The sequence below is a fragment of the Heteronotia binoei genome, chromosome 10 (assembly GCF_032191835.1).
Source record: "Heteronotia binoei isolate CCM8104 ecotype False Entrance Well chromosome 10, APGP_CSIRO_Hbin_v1, whole genome shotgun sequence".
In the NCBI taxonomy this organism is placed as follows: domain Eukaryota; kingdom Metazoa; phylum Chordata; class Lepidosauria; order Squamata; family Gekkonidae; genus Heteronotia; species Heteronotia binoei.
In genome coordinates, this window is record NC_083232.1 from 72,448,833 (window position 1) to 72,471,372 (window position 22,540).

At 41.7% G+C, this 22,540-nt stretch overlaps 2 protein-coding genes across 2 annotated transcripts in view; both read right to left on the reverse strand.

The window, feature by feature from the left end:
* Positions 1 to 22,540, reverse strand: part of SNRPD1 (small nuclear ribonucleoprotein D1 polypeptide) — a 230,538-nt gene that overhangs the window by 188,263 nt on the left and 19,735 nt on the right. The window lies entirely within an intron of this gene.
* LARS2 (leucyl-tRNA synthetase 2, mitochondrial) overlaps positions 1 to 22,540 on the reverse strand; it is an 82,005-nt gene that overhangs the window by 35,092 nt on the left and 24,373 nt on the right. The window contains exons 7-12 of the mRNA XM_060247489.1: positions 14,754 to 14,861; positions 13,371 to 13,530; positions 11,589 to 11,693; positions 9,644 to 9,759; positions 8,167 to 8,450; positions 4,150 to 4,248 (exon numbers count right to left, since the gene is read on the reverse strand). Of these exons, the coding sequence (XP_060103472.1) occupies positions 4,150 to 4,248; positions 8,167 to 8,450; positions 9,644 to 9,759; positions 11,589 to 11,693; positions 13,371 to 13,530; positions 14,754 to 14,861 (872 nt within the window). The remainder of the gene's footprint in view (positions 1 to 4,149; positions 4,249 to 8,166; positions 8,451 to 9,643; positions 9,760 to 11,588; positions 11,694 to 13,370; positions 13,531 to 14,753; positions 14,862 to 22,540) is intronic.

Consider the following 22,540-nt stretch of genomic DNA (forward strand, 5'->3'; position numbering starts at 1 on the left):
AACAGGGAAACTCCTGAAAATCTATGATATAATCTTAATACAGGAGACTTGGTTAATGGACTAATATATTTATATTAGAGACTTAGACTATTCCATCTATTCTCTTCAGGCTGTAAAAAAAAAACCAAGAGGAGACGCCCTTTGGTTGACATTGCTTGTTGAAGATATTGCAGTATTACCTAATTATCCCAACTATGCAATAGTCTTGTATTTGAATTTTCAAAGCCTCTCATTTATGGTGATTACTGCTTATATTCCTCTCACTGTGCACAAAATAGCTTTGTCTAAATACGAGTAAATTCAACAAATGCTTTCAGTATATTAATTCTTTACATTCGGGGCCTGGTGACTTGAATGCATGCACTGGGGCTTCCAATGAAGCTTTTAAGGAAAGTGACCAATCTGCAGCTAATTTCCCCATCCGGGTAAGGAAACCAAAGGACATCAAGTTAAATGGAGCAGGGAGGAAATTAGCTTCCCTAATAGCTAATAATGGTTTGAAGATTCTCAACAGTTGCCCCCAAGTAGGTAACTGAGGATTATACATGTGTAAACCATTGTGGTGCCAGCATTATTGATTATTTTATTGCTTCCTTTGAATTGTTTGCCTTAACTGAATTTCTCGGAGCAACTGAATACTTGTGTGTGACCATCTCCCTTTAGAAATGGCCCTTTTGGACCCAGGTAAAGCAAATTATCCATCTCAAGAGTCCTTGCAAGTTTAGGTAAACTCACGTTTGCACTGGAGCCAAACTACAGGGAAGAAAGTTGAAGAATTAAGAACCTATCCCAAGGCTATTTTAAAACCTTGATCTCTACTTACACTAAAAACCTAAGAACTTTTAAACATTATAAAGGATTTGGCAGATTTATTGATTTATTTCAACCACTGGCTAAAAGTTCTTTTGATGTTACATGGTAAGCTTGTGGTATGATGCAGATTGTAGAGCGTTCAAGCGTGCAATATGTTATACACACTGCCGGTTTAAAATTTGTAACTCAAGGCATATATATGCTATGGTATCTGCTTGTTAAATGGGAATATAGAGCTGTTGCTAAAAAAAAAAAAAAAAAAAGGACCTATGGCTGGACTGGAACCATTTAATTTGAGCTACTAGCCTTATCTTGCATCAGTGAAATTCCCAATTCTGCTGTATGCTGACGGCCGCTGAGCCATGCCTCTCTTCCTTCTATTGGCTGAGGCTCCTCCCCCTCCTGGTCCCCTGGGCAAGGAAGGAAAGAGCCAGAGCTTCCTTTGCCTTGTTCCCTGGATTCCATGGGAGAAATACAAAGAAAGCACCTTTAAGACCAACAACTGCTAATGTTTGAAGCATGTTTTAAGTTTTTTTTAAAATTGTGTTTATCTGCATCCTTTTTAAAGCTTATATCTCTGCTACCTAATCTTAAATAGATATACACATGGCCTGGCCTGACATGGCCCTGGCTCGACAAGGCCTCATTTACATCAGATTTGGCCTTCATAACAAATGAGCTCAACATCCCTGTTCTAAACAACTACATAAACCTGTCATATTCTGTTGGGAGATCCCATTATGCAGGTAGCTTTCCGTTAGTTGTTTAAACAAATTCTCAATGGCTGTTCAGGACTACTGGATTGAATGAATAGTAACAGAAAAGAAAGCATATGTATATCACAACACTATTACATAGCATTTTTTTCATGTATTCCTTTCTTGTTGGGATTCTTGGCAGAATAGCAGCAAGAAGCCTTTACCTGAGGCTTTCATACAGTGGACAGTATAAGGAAGAGTGAGCAACATCTTCAAAAGATTGAGCCACAAATACAAAGGCAGATGCTCATGGGACTAGGATTTTTTTATGATTTTCCACCCACACAAGCCAAAGGCAAAGTCTGAAAATGGAGGGGAGTAAATGCTCTCCTTCAAGCACAAAATGTTACAACTATGGTTGTATAGTATGATTAAAATGCTGCCCCTGAGACTCTCATGTTCTAAACACATTGAATATCCTATTTTGAACTGCCAAAGGATCAAACTACATGAGATATTTTATAATGGGGAACCCAGACTCAACTCATAAGAAAAACATCCTATGTAGTTTTGGACCTTACTCCTTTTAATTCTGTTCTTACTTAGATCAATAAGATCTTTCAAGTAGCCATTAAACAATCCATAATCAGCAAGGTTAAGTTCATATTTCTTAGTCCAGTTACACTTATAATTTAGGGTGATTTGTTCCAAGTAGCATTTCCTGGGCAACCATGCTTCTGCAGCAGTGAACTAAGGCCAGTATAGACCAGCAAAGAAAGAAAATGACTCAACCAACTCTGAAATGTCTCCCAGGTGTAATTCATAATTAAAGATCTATAATTTTAAAGCTTGATTTACAGCTGCATCACCCACTGTGACATACGTCCTAATGCAGGGGTGTCAAACGTGTCCCGGGGGGGCTCCTATCAGGCCCCCGGGCAACTGGCTTTCATCTGCTTCCTTCTCCCTCTCTCTTGCTTCCTTCTGCATCACAGCTTGCTTAGCCAGGCTTGCTCAATCACACAGGAGCCTCTATTTCCCTCATTTGCTGAGGCTCCTCTCTTGGGGAGGAAGGGGGAAAGGGATAGCTTACTTTGCTAGGCTGTCTCAATTGCACAGCAGAGCTACTTAGCCAAGCCTCTCTTGCTTCTATTGGCTGAGGTCCCTCCCCCTCCTGGGGAAAGAAGGAAAGAGCCAGCTTCCTTTGCCCAATTTCCTGGATCCCATGGAAGAGATACAAAGAAAGCACCTTTAAGACCAACGAATGCTAATGTTCTAATCATGTTTTATTTTTTAATAAAAAATATTTAATTGCGTTTGTCTGTGCCCTTTATAAAGTTTATACCTCTGCTATCAGGTATTACATTTTATGACACACATGGCCCAGCTTGACAAGGTCTCATTTGTGTCAGATTCATCCCCCATAACAAATAAGTTTGACACTCCTGTCCTGATGGGACAGTCTCTTAGCACTGGAAAAATGGATGGCAAAGACACTGAGCTGGATCCTGTGACTCCCTTCTGACTTTGCTTTTTCCACCTGCACTAATGGAAGAAGACCCAGCGTGAGGGAATCATGGGATCCAACAAATTCTTTAAAGTAGTTTATTGTGGCAGTTAAAAATGTGGCTAAAACACTATATTTGTATGGTTGTGACAGCATTTTACAATTGATTGTCAGAGGAAGCTTCAGGGTGGTTTTTTGTTTTTGTTTTACTTTCATTTTCACTTCTCTTCTGTGGACGTGTAATCAAAAATTACGGGGGGGGGGAGGATAGGTACTATTCTCAAAACATTGATTACATTTGGTCATATGGATGGAGTTTGTCACCATAATTACTATTGGTTCTAAAATTAACACTTCACATATGAGGAAATTTTAACAAGGGAAAGCTCTGGATCAACTTGTGCATTCTGTACCATGACAGCATTCTCACTTAATTTGTAGTTTAAAACAGCCAATCGGTGCACACTTCATTCTGATGTCATGACAAACAGCAATTAACCTCCAAGTAGGCATGAACACAGCTTGTCGTGGTGCATGAACACACTCTTCCCTCTTCTCCCTCTCTTTTCTTTAAGAGTGTACTGTGTAGAGCCCAGCTCAATTACATTCCAGTTCATCGTGATGTCTACCTGTAGGCACCTCAATGAACTGGAGTCTGTCTATTCCACAAAACTTGGCATTCTAAACTGGCATTTAACCCCTGGGGTGGGAGGAAACAAAGCCCAATTTGCCAGAGTTCCCTGGATTTGGACTGAAACTTCATAAGAAGTTTTCCAATAAGCTCAGCACACTAAAAGAGGAAGGAGGTGGGAAGCGCAAGGGTCATGTGAGAGCACAGACAACAAACAATATTCATGCTTGATTGGAGTTTAATTGCAGGCAGCTCGTTGTAAAGGCTGAATGAAGACTAACGCAAATGATCCTGGGACCAAGCAACAGTGACAAAATCCCAATACGAATCCCCCACAGGACCTCTTTCCACGCTGTTTAGCATAAGATGATGGCGAAGGATTATCCAGAGCAAAGCTTTGGTTTTTTCCCCCAACCTGAGCTATAACAAAAAAGGGGATGGCATTAATAATATTAACAGAGAAGTGTGCATTCCTGCATGCAGCACATATAATGACTCACCTGTCAGAGTTATGAGGATCTGTGTATCTTAAATAATACCAAGCGGAATCGACAAATGTGTCCATGGTGTCGGTTTCCCTTTTTGCAGGCCCCTTACACCTAAGGAACACATATTATCATCATTAGAGTCCTACGGAGATAAAAATTCAATGCCGGTCTGTTGCCCGAAAACCAATTTGCACATTACAAGAAGTGAGAATCACAGATATCTTACTCGTGCTTCTGCAAGCCTCACTTCTAACCAAGCACACAAAACAGAGGCCTCATGTCAGAAGTGAAGCAATCAGAAGTGCGATTCTGCTCAGGAATTCCTGTTTCCATGAACATGCAAAATCGATTCTGAGTTCTCTTAAAATGTTCAGAAGCCAGCCCGAGATTAATGCACATTTATTACAAACAACAGCAAAGCATCTTTCCAACAGGGGTTCCGTTGTTCACAACCCTTTTTGGAACAGCCGTGAAACTTCAAAATTTCTCAGGAACCACAGTCAGCTTCCTTCTATCAGCATCCCAGTGAATGCTCAAAGAAAGAGCAACAATCTGTTCCTCGTTCAATGAACAGAGGGAAAGACTATTGGTGCTGCTGCTGGTTGCTTTTGAGTAGCGTGGGAGTCTGAAACTCACTGGCAGCCCAGCAAAGACAGAATGTACCTGGCAGGCAAGAACGCTCCAGCTCCGGCCTTCAAACCATTCATATCATTTTATAAGCAAATGGTTTTGTTATCTAGAGCCCTACGATATGAACATATGAAGCTGCCTTATACTGAATCAGACCTTTGGTCCATCAAAGTCAGTATTGTCTTCTCAGACTGGCAGCGGCTCTCCAGGGTCTCAAGCTGAGGTTTTTCACACCTATTTGCCTGGACCCTTTTTTGGAGATGCCAGGGATTGAACCTGGGACCTTCTGCTTCCCAAGCAGATGCTCTAACACTGAGCCACCGTCCCTACGATACCATGGGGCGGAATTCTAGCAGGAGCTCCTTTGCATATTAGGCCACACATCCCTGATGTAGCAATCCTCCAAGAGCATACAAGGCTCTTTTTAGTAAGCTCTTGAAGGATTGGCTACATCAGGGGTGTGTGGCCTAATATGCAAAGGAGCTCCTGCTAGAATTCTACCCCTGATACCGATCTATTCACTGTTAGATATCATCAGGGTTCCCAACTGCATTAACATAGCTGAAGACCATGTGACACCATAGCCACTTAATGTGATGAGAGGGAAGCAAACTGATCATAAACCCAAGCCTATAAAGTATAAATATTTCAGATACTGCTTACATTTCTTACATTTAGTGTCCTCATACACACATGTATAACTTAGTCCTGGGAGTAATTTTCTCTCTCTCCAGGGACAGTGCAAAATGAGTGAACAGAATGACTTTGAAATAAGAACAGCCTGAATACAGGGTGGGGTTTTTTGGAAGTTTGGAAATAACACTTATTAACCCAACGGTAACAAAATCTGAAATGTTTAAAGAAGTTATTGTTTGTCCTTTCCATTTTCCTGCCCCCAAGGAAAGATCCCCTTTATGCGGCCCCTAGGGCAATTCTGGTAGTCATTGCATTTCCATAGTACTGAGCATATTGTTCTCTCTCACTTATCTAGCAACCTCGGTCTTCATGCCACTGGCTGTACTGGAATCATAGGGTAGAGACAGGTCAAACGCTTTCACCAAGTGGGTATTTTTTGATTTCATAATGTTCTGTAGAAGTGACAGAGTTACTTATATGGAGAATGGGCTTTGGAGAGACAGGATTAAAAAGTTTGTCAATGTACACCAGTCCTCTCTGGATAGCCTCTTTGGTCTAGAAATCTTTCTCCAAATCCCATGTCTGTGTGGGGTTGGTTGTATTTACTCAAACCTGATGAATATATTCCAACCCCACAAAAAATTCCTAGGACTATATCATGTAGAAGACAGGCGAGGGAACTGCAAACTCTGAATAAATAATTGTATTTTTATAATTACCTGTATATAGAGAATTAACACGTCAACATTGTATATAACAAATTTACAAGGATAACCATTCATTTTTTAAAATACTCTACCTAGGTGTTCATTGGCCCTGGTGTGATAAGGTCAGATTTCCATATTTAAATTTTTTTTAAAAAAAAAAAGCACTGCAAAAAGTTTTTTAAAGAGAATTTTGAAAAAAGTTAAACCTAGTAACCTTCCCCTGAACTCTATTTTTCAACAGGCAGTGTTTAATCAATGGAATCTTTTTAGCTTCATTCTGAATTGGTACAATTCTAGGAAGGTTGTGTAACACAAGGTTCTTCTGAATGTACAGAGTAGCATTCAATGGTGAGGAGAAAAGAAGACATCCCAAATAACTATTAGCTTAAATGTCTCATGGCTACAGCCTGTTACCGAAACCCATTTCCAAGCCTAAGTGAAGCTAAGATGAACTTTTACTTTAGCCACTGGCTTTTTATACAGAAAATATACTGGAAAATATACAGAAAATGCTGAGAATTTTTGTTGTTGAAACCTGCCAGTGTATGAGCTCCTCGATCTCAAATGCCTTTTGCAACAAGATCAAGTCCTCATGAGTCACAATACTGAGGCAACTCGTTATCAAAAAGTATCTCTTCGCTCGCGTTTGAATGTCCAGAGAAAGTGACAGATTTACTGCTTCTGATTTCTGAAGTGTGAATGGCTTGAGATCACTTATGGCACCAACTAGGCAGCCTAACAATACAGAATTCATCATGTCAAATCTGCCGAGAGCAATGTTCCATTATACGTGTGATGAGAAAAGAGCCTCCCAGGGATACAGGGAAATTCTGACTCTTTCCACCCACACATGCCAACCATCCACTGAGTCCTAGGCTTACATAATGAAAATGTAATTCTGCAAATCTGAATTTAGAATCAACAATAATCAAGCAAACAAAAGGCTGAAATATGGTGGGAATAGCATTCCAATAATTGCCTGCCATTTACACCCAAAGTACTGTCCGAGATACATCTTCACAAATTACAGTTGTGCTACTTGGAGATAACCTTTGTTACGTAGACAGGCAATCTGCAGTAAAATAAAGCAGAAAGGATGGGTACATATTTTCCATACACACTGGACAAAAGTAATATGTAAAGGAAGTGTTGTCCTGGGTTCATACCAATAAGTGAATAATAATCCTTGTTTCCTTAGCAAAAGCAAGTGGAACGACTGAAAGTGATACAAATAAGGCACTGAACTCTTTCTTCTGTTATGGAAAACAGGAAGGAAACTAAGGTTCTAAATTGCTTGGTTTTGACAAACGGCAATGCTCAGAAAAGAAATGACAACCATGAGAAAGTGACATTTGTAGAACAGCAAGATTCAAGTTTGTATTTCCAAGGTATGTACTTTTGAGTCAGAGCTCCCTTCATCAGACTCTAGAAAGCTTATACCCTGGAGACCTTGGCTGTGATCACACCCACTCAAATAATGCACTTTCAATCCACTTTCCAACTGGATCTTGCCCGTTCACACAGTAAACCGCAGTTGGAAAGTGCAAGGAAAGTGCATTATCTAGTGTGTGTGATTGCAGCCCTTGTTGGTCTCAAGTGCTCCTGAAGTCTAATCTTGGTCTTCTACTGCAGATCAATGCAGCCATCCACCAAAAGGTCTTTGTAGAGCAGGCAGGCAGGCGAAGATAACACTGGATTTATATCCTGCCCTCCACTCTGAATCTCAGAGCAGCTCACAATCTCCTTTACCTGCCTCCCCCACAACAGACACCCTCTGAGATGGGAGGGGCTGAGAGAGCTTTCATCGAAGCTGCCCTTTCAAGGACAACTGCGCGAGAGCTATGGCTGACCCAAGGCCATTCCAACAGCTGCAAGTGGAGGAGTGAGGAATCAAAACTGGTTCTCGCAGATAAGAGTCTGCACACTTAACCACTACACCAAACTGGCTTTCAATCAAACCAAAGATCACACAAAAGGACTTGCATAAAGAAGGAAAATCCATACATAATTTGTAACTGAGTTATAGCCAGGGTACTTGAGGGAAGCATGCACTCACCTTGGACATAAGCAGTTTATCCAGGAAGCCGCAGAAGTTAAAGGTGAGCCACCTTTTCCAGTAAAGGATGTTATGTTGGGCAACGTGACAGGTAGATCCTCATAAGGCACTGGGACAGGACCGCAGTCCTGGCAGTGAATTATGGGAATTGGTGTCCCCCAATATCGCTGTCGTGATACCAGCCAATCTTTTAATTTACTGCTCGTTAGATGTCCTCCTACTCCTTTATTTCTGGCTTCCTGGGTAATGGCATTTATTGCTTCTTGTCTACTCATACCTGTGAACTGATAAGGACAGACATTTTTGTATCCAGTTAGTCATACTACTGAGGTAGGCAGGGTCATCTTCCTGCACATGGCAAATACTTCACCAACCACAGATCAAAAAAATAAATTCTATATGTGGATCCAATGGATTTTTTAAAATTTCCTCTTTCTGTTCTCTTTTCAAAGTCTACAGACCACAGTTGTTACTTTTCAGGTTTAAAAATTAGATGGGTCTCTTTTCCTAGGATAATAATACAACATTTCAGGCCAAGGAGGAACCAAAAAGCCCTTCTTCTAGAACTCCCCCCCCCCTCAATTTCAAATAAAATCTTCCAAGTATAAAATGGATGTCTCTTATGCAGTCATACATATTTAAAACAGTTTGAGGCCAGGAATCAGAGACCACTGCAGGTGAAGACCTTGGCACTGGGACTTTCCAGGCCCTCTTTCACTTCTATCACTTACACACTCCAAAAAGCCATTCTTGAAGGATTGATGACCTTCTGGAGCAGAATTCAATCAGGCACAAGGGGCTGCAATGGAAAACCAGCAACATTCCTGAGCCCTGTATATGATGTCTCTCCATACAAGGGCACAAAACTCTCTGGATTATGATTTGAATCTTTTAGTAAACACTTCTTCCATCCAATTACTTGGGAAATATTTGGTAGGCCCAATACTGGAAGCTTTTATGAATGCTAACATTGCCATGAGCTGGATCTAGCCAGCTTTTCAGTTAATCTCTTGCAATTCCCTGACATACTACAGCTGTCATCCCAAGTTGCTTTTATACATGCATGACTCTCAGCACTGACTTTTGGGATGGTTAAAGAGGGCAAGGCTGCTAAAATTAGGATATTTTGGAGGACGCTGATTCATGGGGTCACCATAAGTCATAAGTGACTTGACAGCACTTCTCTATCTCTCTCTGTCTCTCTCACACACAGCAACTCTTTCCTTTTTCACCAGCAGAAAAGCTGGCTGGATCCAACTTTCTGTCTTGCTCTAAAGCACTCCATGCATTAAGAACAGTTATCATTAAAATCTCCCTCTATGCAGATGTGGCCTTTGTAAATGCATTTCATGTTCTGCATTTATTTATTGAACCTCATGTTTTAAGTCACACAGTTGCTTTCATTCTTTTCTTTAAAGAAGCTGAAAGTTGCTCCCAGGCAACCTTGAGAAGGGAGGGATGAAACAAACAAACAAACCTTGCCTGAGCTGGCCAGTCTCTCTGAGCCATCTGGCAAAGCTTCTATGACATTTTCAGAAGTCAGACCCAAACTCCGAGCAACTTCAGCATCATCTGGTCTAACACAAGGGACTCCTGGGGAGGGGAGGAAAATAAGCAACATACATTTATTGAACAAAGATGACCTCACCTTATGGTTTTCTTATGGGAGTGCTTTCAAGCTGGTTTCTAATTCATAATTTAGTAGACAACATAAGGCTAACTTTACACTTCACAAACCAACTGCAGTTTGTTCCTCCAGTGAAAAAATAGCAAATCCTGTAATTCATGGATTCCCCTTCAGTCACACAGAGAACCATGATTCCAGTCTGCCTGCTTTCATTTGATGTAGTTTAATCTTGATTTACAACTTCCTGGGAAAGAAACAAGCCTCTATATGTCAAGGAACCCAAATCAGACATTGCAACAATTGGAGACAAATCACAGTCTCCCTGAAACCAGAAAATCTTTTGATCATGGTTCTGTGAGGGTATAAACACACAAACCCAAGAATATGACACTTTTCCCCTTCAACTCATGAACAAACTGTGGAGATCTTCTGAAGTACATCAGCTTCTCTGTCCCATATTTCCCAGTTCTTTTCAGCACACACATCAGGCTTCAAAAATCAAAAAGGATTTTGTTTGATTGCTATCTTTATTTTCACTGAGTTTCTGCATACAACACAGCCCTTAGAGATTTAAGATATACATATTGTTCTTCTCATTGTGAAGGTATGTGGGGATCATCTCCATTATCTCTGGCCTACAGTTTTATTCTGAAATGTGAGAGATTTGGAATCTTTTCTGGTCTTAGTGTTCTTAGTGGTTTGTACCTAACTTTGTTAAGGAATCAAACTGAATATACAAAGTTGCAAAGTCCGCTCTAGTTGCAAGCAAAGATCAGGATCCAAAGAAATGTGGCACTACTCCTTGAGCCCAAGGATCTGTCTCTAAAATACCAGCTCCCTTGGTGCATGATAAAACTTGCTGTTGAAAAAAGAGAACACTTTCAAAAGCCACTACGGAAGGATCAGCTGTTCAAAGAAAAAAAAATCAAGAATTCCATTGGGCTACTGCAAGTTCCTTGATGAAACCTAACTGTGCAGTCCTACGCACAGTTACATCCAAGTCAACTGAAGTAGTCTGTGGTCATCAAAGCAGGCCTGCAAGATTCAAGCGGCATCAGGGGGCTCCAGACAGCCCAACTGGGAGAAATGCGGCCAGGCTGCTGAGGGTGAGGAGAAGCTGTGAAGAGGGGCAAACCCGCACTGGTGAGCAGAACATTTAAAAGGAGGTAGTGAACCAATTGAAGGCCCGGAAGGCTACGGGCGCATGGAAGACTGTACTTGGTTGCAGGACCACAGGCTGTGAGACTGAAGGTAATAACTGCAGGGAAGCCTTGGAAGAGCAAGAGGAAGCCAGCGAGGGTGATAAAGTTCACCAAAAAAAGGCTATGCAGGCACAGGTAACAGAAATCAACCATATAACACAGAATGGCAGCATTATGCATCTTAGAGAGATTCAGGTCCCCCAACATAGGCACACTGATTTTATGACCAGTCACTCTCTCCCTCCCTCAGCCTAATGTGCCTCACAGGGTTGTTGAGTTAGCAGAGGGGCAGGTGTGCTGCCTTAAGCACTCTGAAGGAAAAATTAAAGGAAAAAAAAGTTATGCTGACTAAAATAAAATTCACACATACTTTCTGATTTTATTTTTAACAAATATATGCAGAACACACTATAACCTTAGATAGTCTCTCCCCCGCCCCCCCCCCCCGGGTTTGGTAATTGCATCTCCTTTATTTCTCCTTCCACATTTTCTTACAGAAGCCAAACCACTACCTCAGCAGTTTTAAATATGCCGCTATTTCAATAAGTTTTGTAAATAAACATAGCACTGATCTTTCATCCTGTAGCACTCACCAATTTTAGCATCAAGATAGCCTTCAAACTCTGATTCTGCTGATACGACTACAGGAACCTCCTGATTTGTGAGCAAATTTACAGCTGTCACTGAAGTAAGAGAGTCTGCAAAAAATGATCATAACAGAAACATAAATGCCAAGACTGCTCAACTTTTATTAAGAGTAACTGTTGCTATGTCATTCCTCAATCCTCATGCAGCACATCTTGGAGCTCAGATGTCAACTGGAATAAAACTTTACTAGCAACTTTAAATGTAATTACTTTTCAATTAATATAAATTTGTTTCAGCTGCTGAAAGATCTTTATGTCTTATTTTTTTTTAGTTTCTCATTCAATTTTCTATTTGTTCTTCCTGAAAAAAGAAATCACTCTTCAGGTCTGCGTGGAAGGTTTTTATAAATCATCCAGGAAATAACCATATAGAAACATAAAAGCATACTCTTACCATCTTAGGGGCCTCCCCACACTGTACATGGGGTTAAAGTCAAAAGTTCTTTTCTATTAATACTGAAGCCTTCCTCTTTGTAGGACATGTACCAAAGAATGGCTCCATTGTTAATGGAATGGATTCCTCTCATAATTTTAGGAGTGACTGTTTTGGAAGTTTGCTTTTGAGCAATTTCTTTTTAGATTTAAGAGAGCTAATGCTGTCATGGATCACTAGGTGTCAGCATTTGCACTTTTCTTAATTCTATATTCTGTCAATAGGTGGCACTAATTTTTCTATTTTTTAAAACGGAGGTACAACATAATATTCTGCAATCCTGTATTTTCACTAACATAAAAATAAAAAAGATAGCAGGGATGGAGAAAGTGAACCATGTACAGTAGGTACATGTTTAAAACTACAGACTTACATGTGTTAGGCTCCTAAACTCAGGCAAGCAACCAAAGGAATACATATGATAATTGTACAATCATCTTGAATTAAAATAAGCCTAGGTGAAATATTTGACATTTTGTTAAAAAGTACTTTTCTGTTCTGATAAACATCCAGTCTTGCCCTTAGGGGTCTATCATGTTTTCCACTTTAGTGCTAGATATGACTGAGCATAAGGATGAGGGCTTTAGATCCACAGAGAGTCTAGAAAAGCTGTAGTTGAAAGATAAAGCAAACTCTCTTGAGTATTTAGAAAGTGGGCTCATCCTTATTACTACTGGTATTTGAATATTTTTATACCATGATTTTCCAAATCTGAAGACTGCTTCTGGTGTCCCTGTATTAGAATTGTGTAGCTCTAAGGTAATAAAAATAGATTACTACAACCATTTTTAGTTATTAAGTACAAGTTTAAAAAAATAAAGCTTAGATGCAAAACATGTTATTGCAAATCAAAGATGACACCTGAGGATTGAACTGGCATAAACACTCGTCTTAAAAGCTTGAAAAACCATTCGATCTGACGTCCTCAGAAAACACACTCAGAAAATTTTGTTTTACTTAACTATGGCTAAAAAATTCCAGCCACTAGAATCAAACCAGAGTTGGAGACAAATAAACATTAAATAAATGCTTGAATAAAAGCATCAGAAGTCAAGAGAGAACATGAATAGCAACAGCAGTAATGGAGCCACCAGAATCTTGCCCAATCTGAAGTTGTGATTAATAATTTTGGCTCAAGGTCTCTTGACTGGGCAGACTAATGTAAATAAAAAAGAATAAAATATGTGAACCGGCACATCCTGCTTTTCTTGAAGTCTTTAACAAATCACACACACACAACACTACCTTTGTAAATGGGGTGCTACTAGAACAAAACAAACACAGTGGGGAATCACCTTTGCCTGGGACAAAGTCCTTCTGGAGGATTTCCTTTAGACAGCTGTTTCCATGCAGCAGCCAATGGCTAGGTAAGATATACAAGTGAGAAGCTCCATATATGGCTTCAGGTGTAGATATATAGGCTGATATTGTTACTCCTGCTGGCTTGTTAATAACCTGATATAACAGAAGAAATGTTCCAGGTAAGAAGGTTATTGCAGTTTGCCTCCATAACAATACAACATTTTCACAGCACTGGTTGTTCATTTGGCTGCTCTTCTAAGTGTTCCATTCAAATGAGTTGCCCACTCTATGCATATTTCGTTTGTCATTCTAACAGCTCAATTTGTTAAAATAAAAATCAAGCCCAGGGTCCCCCAAAATGGTACCCAGCACTACTTTGTCAGTACCCGGTGACCTTTTCAGAAAGTGCCCAGAGCCACTGTAAAGCAGGGCTTGCTATTGGCTACCATCATGCAAATGAAAGGGTCTTCCATGGCTACAATAACAGCTGCAGCCATTACTGGATCAGGAAAGCACCTGAGCTTTCCTTAGTTAGTGTGGTTCTATTCCTTGTTCAGGTTTTCCTTCTTTTTATTCCCTGTTCCTTTTCTCCCTTGCCACTTTGGCTTTCCTTCATTTCTCTTTATTCCCTTTCTCTGATTCTCTTGCAAAATGAGAAGGGATATATTGCATTTGGGGGTTAGCATCACCATTTTGGGTAATATTCACCACACTTTCAAACATGGCCACAGGCTCAAAAAAGTTGAGGAACCCCTGGTCTAGCCCCAAATGCAATATATCTTGCTTAATCTAAGTGTCAAAATTTGCTTAACCTAAGTGCCACACAGAATAAATGTCAGATGTTTGAGAATCACAAGACATGAGCATCAGATGTTTGAGGGAAGGGAGGAAATAGATGGGGAGGGAGGAGGGAAGGAGAGCTAGAAAGAAAGCAACTTTAACTTTAAATGCCTTCTCCAAGACACCAGCTGACTTTGCTTAGAGAAGTAATTTAAAGAGAATTTAAATGCCTTCTCCAAGCTGGCCAATGGGGCAGTGGGGGCTTTGAGAGCCACAGGATACGTGTGAAAGAGCCACATGTGGGTCCCAAGCCACAGTTTGGCCACCCCTGGTCTAACCCATTTTCCTAGCCAAAAAAGCCCAAATCAATATATCCATTGAAGTACATCCACACCTGCAATTAAACATTCAAACAAATCACAGAGCTGCTTGCCAAACCAATCCAAAACAACAAGAAAAGCAGCAAACACTTTATCATCGTGCCGTACTGAATATAGCCTGCTCCAATCTAGTTCTATTCTAAATTTTCAGTCACATTACAAGAAATATCACTGCAATTTTCTTTGACCACTTAATTCTAAAACTGAGCAACTCACCTTTAACATGAACTCAAAATAGCATCCAGAACAGTCCCCCAGCCAGTTGGCTTGCATTTCTTTTATCCCATACCACTTGGGGAGCCCAGGCAAAGCATCAAGCATGGCCTGCCAGAACAAGAGGGAAAACATCAGGAACACAAACTATGGGGTAGAGGGAAGACCTGGCCCGGGCTTCTTTTTCCCCACCCTCCTCCCTCAGACCTTTGAGGCTGAGTATGGTGGACAGAAGACTTGGTGTAAAAGAAGAATACATAACCACCCAGTGTCCGGCTAGCCTAGGATGCAGCAAACAAATAACGTCCTCCCTTGTCTTTTGGCAAACTGTATGGCACATAAGCAATTTGCCACACTGATGAAAATTCTGGATTAATTTAACAAATAAAATGTAAATTATCATGTAAATTAGATTTCATAATCTAATCCTGTTTTGCATTTTGGCTCTTTATTACATCTTCTTCACGCCCCTGTAAAAAATGCAACATAATTAAAAAGGAACAGCATATAAGTATTCAGTCTTCCAAGACCTCCTCTAAAATATTTCTAATCAATACCACTCTTTGTACCCCTGCTTTCTTCCTACCATTTTGTTCTGTGATGTGCCCACACTCACCTCTGGTGCAAGATGCCTGCCGCTGACATGAAATGCTTTTGTGCCAGTGCCAAGGGCTCTTTCCTCAGGGGAAGGCACCTTGTGTCATGGGTGCTGGGGACCCTGCAGAAGAAGCTGAGCCTGAAGAAGAAACTGTGCCCCTGCCACCTGCACCAGTGCCCCTGCCTCCTGCTGGAGAAGATCCAAGCCCCCCTGCCTCGCCCTCTCGGGTGGCTCGTGTGCGTGACCGCCTTCGTCAGGACCTCAGGGATCGGAGGAGGGCGGCACGCTCACGAGCAAGACGCTCCCTGAGCCCTGAGTTTTGAAAGGATTCTGGCCCTTCTAGAGTGAGGATGCTTGAGTCTCAGCAGGATCCTGGCTGCCTCTCTGAGCCAGCAATTAGCCCAAATGGGCAACAGCCAGCAGAGGGCTATATAGCTGTGGGCTTTGGGAGGAGGCGTTGTGGAAGCAACTAGTCACTTACCTGACGTTCTAGCATCCACTTCGGCTTTTGACTTTGGCTTCTGGACTCCCTGACTTTGGCTTTGACTTCTGGACCCCCTGACTTCGGCTTCTGAACCTCTGACCTGCGATACCTGGACTGTGATTGGGTTTTGGCGCCTTGGACCCTCTTTGCTCACCAGCTACAGACCTTGGACTGCCCCTGGACTTTGCCTGACCCGGCCTCAGCCCGTGACACCTTGTACCACAGGGTAGGGGCTGGTGGACCACAATGAAGAGATTTAACTCAATGGTTAACCTCCCCCCCCTCCATGGTAGTATCAACCTCCCCATGGTAGTACCAAAATGAACACACACGCAAATGGAGAGAACCACAAACTAGAAAGAGAAGTTCAAAGAAGCTAAACCCTTCTTCCTCTAAACATTAACACCACCAATCCTAATCAAATCTGGACCACAGTTAAAAAGTGCCTGCTGCTGTCCTGGCAGTTTGGGGGAGAAAGAAGGGACACTCATCCAGTCTTCCCACCCTCCTGCTGCTGCACTGGGTCAGTGAGGAGAGGCCAATCTGAAGAGACTGTGAATGCTGGAAGGATCCTGAGGAGCCTAATTTGTCACACTGACTGCCCTGGGAAAGCCCAAGTGCTGACTAAGCTCTGATAGCAGCCAGCCCCTTCCAGTTCAGCTGGCCTTCAGAATGCAGCCCTTCTGTCAAGGTCAGCACCCTTGGGAAGCTCTGGAGGAATATCATGGAGGCTCTCTTGTAAGTGGTGTATGTGGAAGTCTGGGGTAGGGAATTTGCACTTGGCTGCCTTCAGTATGTGTGATGTTCCATCTTAGAGCAAGGGGGTGCAAGGGATGGGAGGAGTGATGGAGGTGGGAGAAGGGATGGTGTGGGAAGAGAAGCAAGGAGATGTAATGGTGGTTGCTGAATGTCTTGGCTACAGGACGGGAAAGAGATGGGCCATTTTGAGGCCTGGCAAAGAAAACTTGAATGGGGGCTAATATGTTAAATGTTTTCCCAGCTTTCACTGTCTTGATACTTAATTTTTAAGTATCTTTTTTTATCTCAATATTCTTCCACCTTCAACTGCTAGAATGATTCTTTACTGTAGGCTGCATGCTTTTAAAAATAATACTTGTGTCAGGGTTCCTTCTAAGCTGAGTTAGTGTGAGCTAGCTCACAGTTATGCAGTAGCCAAATCGCTTGCTCACAACTTGAATGCCAATAGTATTAAGGTATTTTTGCTCACAAGACTCTACAGCTTATAGGCAGCATTCTTTTGCTCATAAATATTCTTGGCTGGTTATGGTTCTGGATCCACAATGGTTGTTTTTATGATGTTTTATGGTTCTAATAAATTTGAATTATCCCTGCATTAATGAGGGATTTGTAAACTGCCTTGGGAGCCACTGGCTGAGAGTGCAGGGTATAAATGTTTTAAATAAATAAATAAACAAGAGTACAACTCACTCCATAATTGACAATTTGCCACCCACTGCTATTCTCTAGATCCGCTGCTGCGGAAGGCTCTCTCAGGCTGCCTAATGATAGGTTAAGCCCCAGGAGGAGAGTTGATTGAGTGGGCAGGCTCTCCAATGCAGTGGAAAGAAACAGAAATCTGTACTTTGTCAGAGCTTTCTCTGCCTACACGAATTAATAAAAACAAATCCAAGTAAAATAACAGGAGCAGAAACTTAACATGTGAGTTCAAAGGAGAAATAAAGGATGTAGTTAGAGGGTAAAATGTAATGTAATGCAAATTAAGAGCAAATCCACGGTAAGACAGCACACTCACATAATGTACCAAGAAAAGCAAAGGAACCATTAAGCTATTTGTACTCAGAAGTGAGAACAAAGAATGTCAGTGCAACCCACATTATTGGGAGGTGAAGGCAGAAGAAACAAACCATGACAAGTATCAGCATTTCACGTGGGGAAAAAAGTATGTTGAAGAAAGCAGAGCATCCAAGCCAACAAGTGCGAGGCTAGGAATGACCAATTTATAAAAGCCAAAAGGAATAGTTTAGGGGTTATTTCAATAAATATTAATAGAATGGAAACATGCGGTTTTAGGTCATGCAGATTTGAGAGAAAACATGTTGCTGACCTACAGTTGAACTGTATTTACGTCTTAAAAAACCGAACAGCTGCAACAATGAACTCTAATCAGACAGAGAAGGTAGGAAGAATGTTATTATCAATTTAGTTAATAACCAGTACGCACAGTCACACATTAAACATATGTTCAATGTATTTCAGTGCTTACAAAACAACGTGACTTCATTTTAAGAGACATCATCTGCTTTACCTAACCTGTTTAGGCCAACTGTTTTACTAACACTTTACTAACTTAATGACACATCTTATGACATTCCACCTAGATCTATGATGTTGTAGGACCACTTCCCTAATAGCACAGTCTAGAACGAGGGATATCAACCCTTTTTCTTTAATGAGAGCAACTTCTCACTCACAAAAAAATATCCCAATCTATTTACCAGTTCAACAGCTCTGCAGCCAGTTGGATGTACCCAAGGTCCTTGACCTGTTTGGCAAGGAGAGGAAGGAGATTCAGCCAGACGAGACGGTTGTGAGCTACTCTTGGGGAGCTACTGGTAGCTTGTAATCAACTGGCTGGCAATCCCTGGTCTACAGCAACTATTGTCAGATGCTAGTGTTGGGATCTAACAGTTGCAAAACCAGAACTGGTGCTCAAAAAAGGCACTTACGGGAAGGTTTTTTGATGCAGCACTTTCATCAGAGCAGCATTAGAGTGGGATTTGTAGCTAATAACCCGTCCAGAATGATGGGTCCTGTTTGTATGAGATGATACATCAGTGCATGGCCCTGGTGAACCACAGGAACAAGGCATATATTTAGAGGCAACACTGGGATGAAACGTGCTTCCCAGTGAAATGATCTGTTATATTGGAAACAACTAACAAGCAGATAGAGAAGAAATAACTAACACCAGACATAGTTATTACCTGCTATGCCAATTCCTCTTCTGAGGACAAAACTAGACACGATGGCATCCTCAAATCTTTTATGAGGACACTGAAAAAAGGTGAAGGTAGTCCCCTGTGCAAGCACCAGGCGTTTCCAACTCTGGGGTGATGTTGCTTTTTCAAGGCAGACTTTTTACGGGGTGGTTTGCCGTTGCTTTTCCCAGTCATCTACACTTCCCCCCCAGCAAGCTGGGTACTCATTTTACCAACCTAGGAAGGATGGAAGGCTGAGTCAACCTGAGCCAGCTACCTGAAACCAGCTTCTGCCGGGATCAAACTCAGGTCATGAGCAGAGAGTTCAGACTGCAGTACTGCAGCTTTACCACTCTGTGCCACAGACATTACTACCATTTTAAAGTGACTTAAAAAGGCTGTAAGGGCCTGATCCTGATTGAGCCCGCAGCATGAAGGGTAAGGTGCTCTTGTCCCATCCAGAAAGTACTGGAAACAGTTATGGATGTGTATCGGAAGCTGTTTCTGCCCCTGAAAAGGTGTGGGGGGGAGGGGGGAAGCACCTACGACCATTCCGCTGTGGGCCCCTTATGGTAACTTTAAAGTGTTCCTCGGGCAGACAAAAGAATGCTATTGGGTTTAGTTTGGCCCTTTGTTTCAAGAAATTAACAGGCATCTGCACTTCACCTTGGGATATTACATATATGAGGAATCACAGGGATACCTCTCTCTTTTCATTGCCAGCTCTAGAAATTCCAAACAATTTCCTCCTGCCTCTTTTTCTTGAGGGGAGTATAGAAAGTACAAAGAGGAGAAAGTACAAAAAAAAATCATCCAGTACAAGAAGGAAAGGAAAACACAGCATTCATCACACATGGGAAAAGAAAGGCTAGATAGATTATATGAGAGATACTAAATTAAATCAAAAGGCCAAGAATTAGGCTGAATTGCAGATTCATCACAGTTCCCATGGACAAACCTTAAACATTTCCCAATTACGGTAAATACTGAAACACAAAAAAGCCTAGTCCTGTAATAGGACAGAAAGCAAGCTGTTACCAACAGCAGAAATGGTAATTCAGTTGAAGTAATCAATGGCTGAAAATCCAAGCAATGTTATGCAAATCAGAAGTGAACTGATGACACCTGAATAACAGAAGAGGTAAGTGTGGCTGGCATTGCACACTTCATAACCAACGCTCCCTCTAAGCTGTGGTGTCTTGTGAGCAAAAATTCAACTTTGTAAGCTACTGGAGTTGTGAGCAAGTGATTTGACTACTGCATCAAATAGTTTGTTCTTGGGTCATCCTTCCTGAGCTAAGACAAAAATGTGTGAGCCAAAGGCTAAAAAACTGAGCTAGCTCACACTAACTCAGCTTAGAGGGAACACAGACCATTTTTGCACACAGCTTACCTTGCAGTCACAATCCTGTTCCCTCCGCAGAGTACGGTCGGATTTCCCACCATCTGCGCCTAAGTTACAGGAAGTGCCGCAGCTTTTGCGTAGCAAACGTAAAACCCAGTTTACGTTTGATACGCAAAAGCCGCGGCACTTCCTGTAACTCCGGCGCAGATGGTGGGAAATCTGAGAGGGAACAGGATTGTGACTGCGAGGTAAGCTGTGTGCGAAAACGGTCACTGATTGTCATGTGTAATTCCAGCTTGAGCATTCTGCATGTTGAAAGCCAAGGAGCTATTAAGAGACGAAAATAAGAACAACCGAACAAGCCCTGCTGAATCAGACCAAAAGTCCACCTAGCTGAGCATCATCTTTTGTTTAGCAGCCAACCACACACTTTGGAAAGCCCACAAACAGGACAGGAAAACATGAGCTCTACCCTGCTGTTGCCTTCCAGCAGATGGTATTCAGAGATCCTCCCAGGCAGTTCAGCTTAATGATTGTGAGCAGAAAACAGGAATTCAGGAAGGACATAAATACTTCAGAAGGAAAGCAGAAGGCACAAATCTTCATCCACAGAATCATACAATTAAATTTGGGGGCATGCTGTGGTAGCATTTCAGATGTTAATCATGAACAAATGTTTTCCTCAACTTCTGATTGAATTCAGGGAAAAGGAAGTGGAGCAACAGGATAAAAACCAAACTTTATGGAGAGAAACATTTATTATGGAGAAGAGAATCCAGCAACGAGAGGAAATTTTGATGTAGTTGAAAGATGGCTATCGACAGCAATAGTTGCTAAGAGACAGAGAAATGAAGGAATTACAGAGCTGGGTGTACCTAGCAAAGTGATGACCTAAATCAAAACCAGATCTGAGATCTTATAAAGAGAAAACATCCTGTCCAAAAGTCAACCTTTCAGTGCTGTTGAAGGTTAATAACGTCTACATCAACAATGAAAGCGTACAGAAGACAAAATCTATGGTTCATCATAGAATTCAAATCGCAACTATCCCTCTTCCTTAAACACAGTCTCGAAGAATTTTCTAAAAAGAATGTTACAAAGCATGGATTCATGACATTATATAGCAAATATCTGAAGTCAAAGTAACAGTAAATGCAAATGTGAATGAAGGATTCTTTTAGCCACAATTTCAAAATCAAATACATGTAATGCATACATTTCTTTATAAGGCAGCAAAACTCAGGCAGCCCAATAGCTAAGCAAATTCTTTTTCTGTGATACTAACGATGGGCATCAACTGGGAAAATGTGACCTGCCCTGTTCGTGAACCACAGACGATAACAAATTTTTAGACTCTGGGTAGAATGGCCTCCCAGCATGCTAGAGACATCAAACTCGCAGGAGATCTCCATCTGACTCTCTTCAACCTGCCCTCCAAGTCTGGTGAGAACTGGATTTATGGAGTCTGAATTATGGCCCCCTCCAAAGAAGGTGTCCCCAGGAAAGTGCTTTCTGGATAAATGACATGCGGTCATTTCCCCAGAAACCACTTTCCTGGGGACACCTTCTTGGGGAGGGAGCTATAACTTGGACCTCGTACATCCAAACCTCACCAAATTTGGAGGGCATGTAGAGGAGAGTCAGCCAGAGATCCCCTTCAAGCTTGGTGCCTCTAGCTTCCACAGGATCTATTGTATACTCTCCTGAATCTGCACCTATCAAAATGACAGTTGACAGATGGGTCATTGTGACAAGCGCATATAGAATGGATCCTGTGCAAACTAGACACACCAAATGTGAAGGGTTTGTAGTGGAGCAACCTGGGGAGGTCCGCTACAAGTTTGGTATCTTTAGCTTGCACAGGATCTGTTCTATACAGTCCTGAACCTCTTGAGTCTGCACCGGTCAAAATGACAGCTGACGGGTGGTCATTTCAGCAGGCACAGGTTCAGGAGTGTATAGAATAGATCCTGTCTAAATTAGACACATCAAACTCCAGCTGACTCGACTCTACCTGCCCTTCAGGTTTCATGATTCTCGCTTGTGCAGAATCTGCTCTATACCCTCCTTAATCTGCACCTGCCAAAATGACTGTCTGTCAGCTGTCATTTTGACAGACACAAGTCCAGGAGTATACAGAACCAATCCTGCACAAGCTAGAGATACAAAACTTGGAGGGCATACAGAAGACCACTCAGGGAAGGTCTGTGAATTTGGTGTCTTTGGTTTGCTCAGAATCCTTTCTCTATAATCCTGAACTTGAGCTTGTCAAAATGACTGAGGTTCAGACATTTATAGAGCAGATCCTGTGCTAGCAGAATGTGGTGGGTTTACTCTGTGCTGGGCAGGACAGATAAGCCACCTCCTCAGAAGCAAGACACCTTCTTGAGCCCTCTGTATTTG